Below are 1,988 nucleotides of genomic sequence, written 5' to 3' on the forward strand. Positions count from 1 at the left end.
CTTACCTTACTNTNTNTATATATATATATATATATATATATATATATATATATATATATTTATATGTATATATATTTACATGCTTGACCTTGGGAAAGCGTTTAGAAACGGTAAAACTTGAGTATCTTAGTTAACTAGCCTCATGGCTGGGGGGAAAGAGACGGTAGCACATCTACGAGCAATACTAACTTCGATAGTCGGTATACTAGCACCATGTACATATGCGTATGTACATAAATACATATATATAGATCATATATATAAATACGTACATATATAAATATATATATATAAATACACAGCTCTGAATAAATAAACAAAATTACATTAAAAAATACACAAGCACGTCCTTCTGTACATTTTTGTTATTGTTTCGCCGGGGTCAAAGCAATTGTTCAAAACAACCAATAAGAACCTCGGAAATGTCGGTTGGGCCAATGGGATGTTCGATCAGATCTGTGTGTGTTCGACTTTTTGTTATCATCACTTTTTGTATCTGCGTATCAACGGTATCATATAATCTTTTTATAATAATCCTCCATTCGCTGGGGGGGGGGCTGTCTTGAATATTTATGTACATCATGATTTGGAATAATAGGTACATATGTAACAGCCAACTCTACTAGAAGTGATATGAGGATACAATAGTATATACGCGGCGACACATATAAAGTACGTGTGTGTAGAACGAAAATTATATACTTGTGCGAGTATGCGGTTTTGGATAGAATACAGCTAACCTTATCGCATGTCTCACCAACAGGGGCACTCGATCTTGTCCTGAGGGGTTGCCTTGCCTACACATTACCATCTCAGATTCGCCACCACCTTCGTATCTGCACATACTTCACTCTAGGCATTCGAATCCAATCACGACAATAACTTAATCAGATGCATGTACTTGTGTGTTTATTAAATTTGTAGCACGATCACTTGTGTGCTCAGTAAGTGTTTGACACAATGTCGGACCTTCCCTGGAGGCCGCGGCCGGTGCCTATAGACCACACAGCAAGGGTCGCCGAAAGTTTGCCCGGCACACGCCCAGCTTCGGTTATTGAAAGTACACCCATCCGCATTCCCACCCCGAAGCCATACACTCCCAGTGCACGCGCACAAACACAAACGCAAGCACAGGTACATGTACACATACAGTCAAATTCAGATACAGACGAGAATAAAGGATTGGGGTTGCCAAGTCAACTAGTAGTACAACCGGAAAGTGAGGTGCTGGGTGGTGAAGAGGTACCAAGGCGTATGTCTGATAGTGCTATGACTCGATCGACCACTCGAAGCACATCGGTACAGTCTGAGCCGGCCGTTCTACGCGATAGAGCCTCGGCACCTGTGTCACCCCGGGGCACTCCCATCGCCAGACGAGACACGGCACAGGCCGATACCACATCACTCACATACGCATACAGTACGGATGGGGAGGGCGGAGATGTGTCAGACATGCATACAGGTGATTATACTCAAACAGGCGGTGTTAAAAGCACACAGGAGCCAAACCACTTGCCTCAGGCACACATCCAGCAGTACTCGACGAGCTTACCCACAGCTGCCCAGTCACCGCAGTTGGGTGAAGGGATGGCTGCCGTAACCACTGCGCGAAGCAATAGCAATGTGAGTGAAAAGTCTAGTCGAATCAACTTCCCCTGGCGCAGAGATAGTGGTAAGAAGAGTGGGCTTGTGCGCACACGCCCGCATACCCATACTAACAGCGAGGGGGCTGGGGATGAACACAAACACGGCACACACGGTTCGTTTAGTGACAATGAACAAGCCATGCATGGGAATGGCAATGCCAGTGGAAGCGAACGAGCGGGGTGGGTGGGTGAACGGTCTAGTAGTGGCGGTTGGGCTGCGTCTAGGCTGCCACATGTGTTATCGTCCATCACCAGGCATAGGAAAGGTATGTTATAGCTGGAGGTGTTGTTGTATATACGAGATTTGGTCCTAGCCGTGTGTTGATGTGAGTTGGGAGGATG

At 45.3% G+C, this 1,988-nt stretch overlaps 1 protein-coding gene across 1 annotated transcript; it reads left to right on the top strand.

The window, feature by feature from the left end:
* Window positions 1–573: 573 nt before the first annotated feature.
* On the top strand, window positions 574–1,826 carry SARC_14970 (hypothetical protein; the record flags this gene model as incomplete). The annotated part of the gene is made up of 1 exon (XM_014290898.1): window positions 574–1,826. A coding segment is annotated over exon 1 (866 nt), but the record flags the coding sequence as incomplete, so codon positions are not given.
* Window positions 1,827–1,988: the final 162 nt, after the last annotated feature.

Source organism: Sphaeroforma arctica (assembly GCF_001186125.1).
Source record: "Sphaeroforma arctica JP610 unplaced genomic scaffold supercont1.5393, whole genome shotgun sequence".
In the NCBI taxonomy this organism is placed as follows: Eukaryota; class Ichthyosporea; order Ichthyophonida; genus Sphaeroforma; species Sphaeroforma arctica.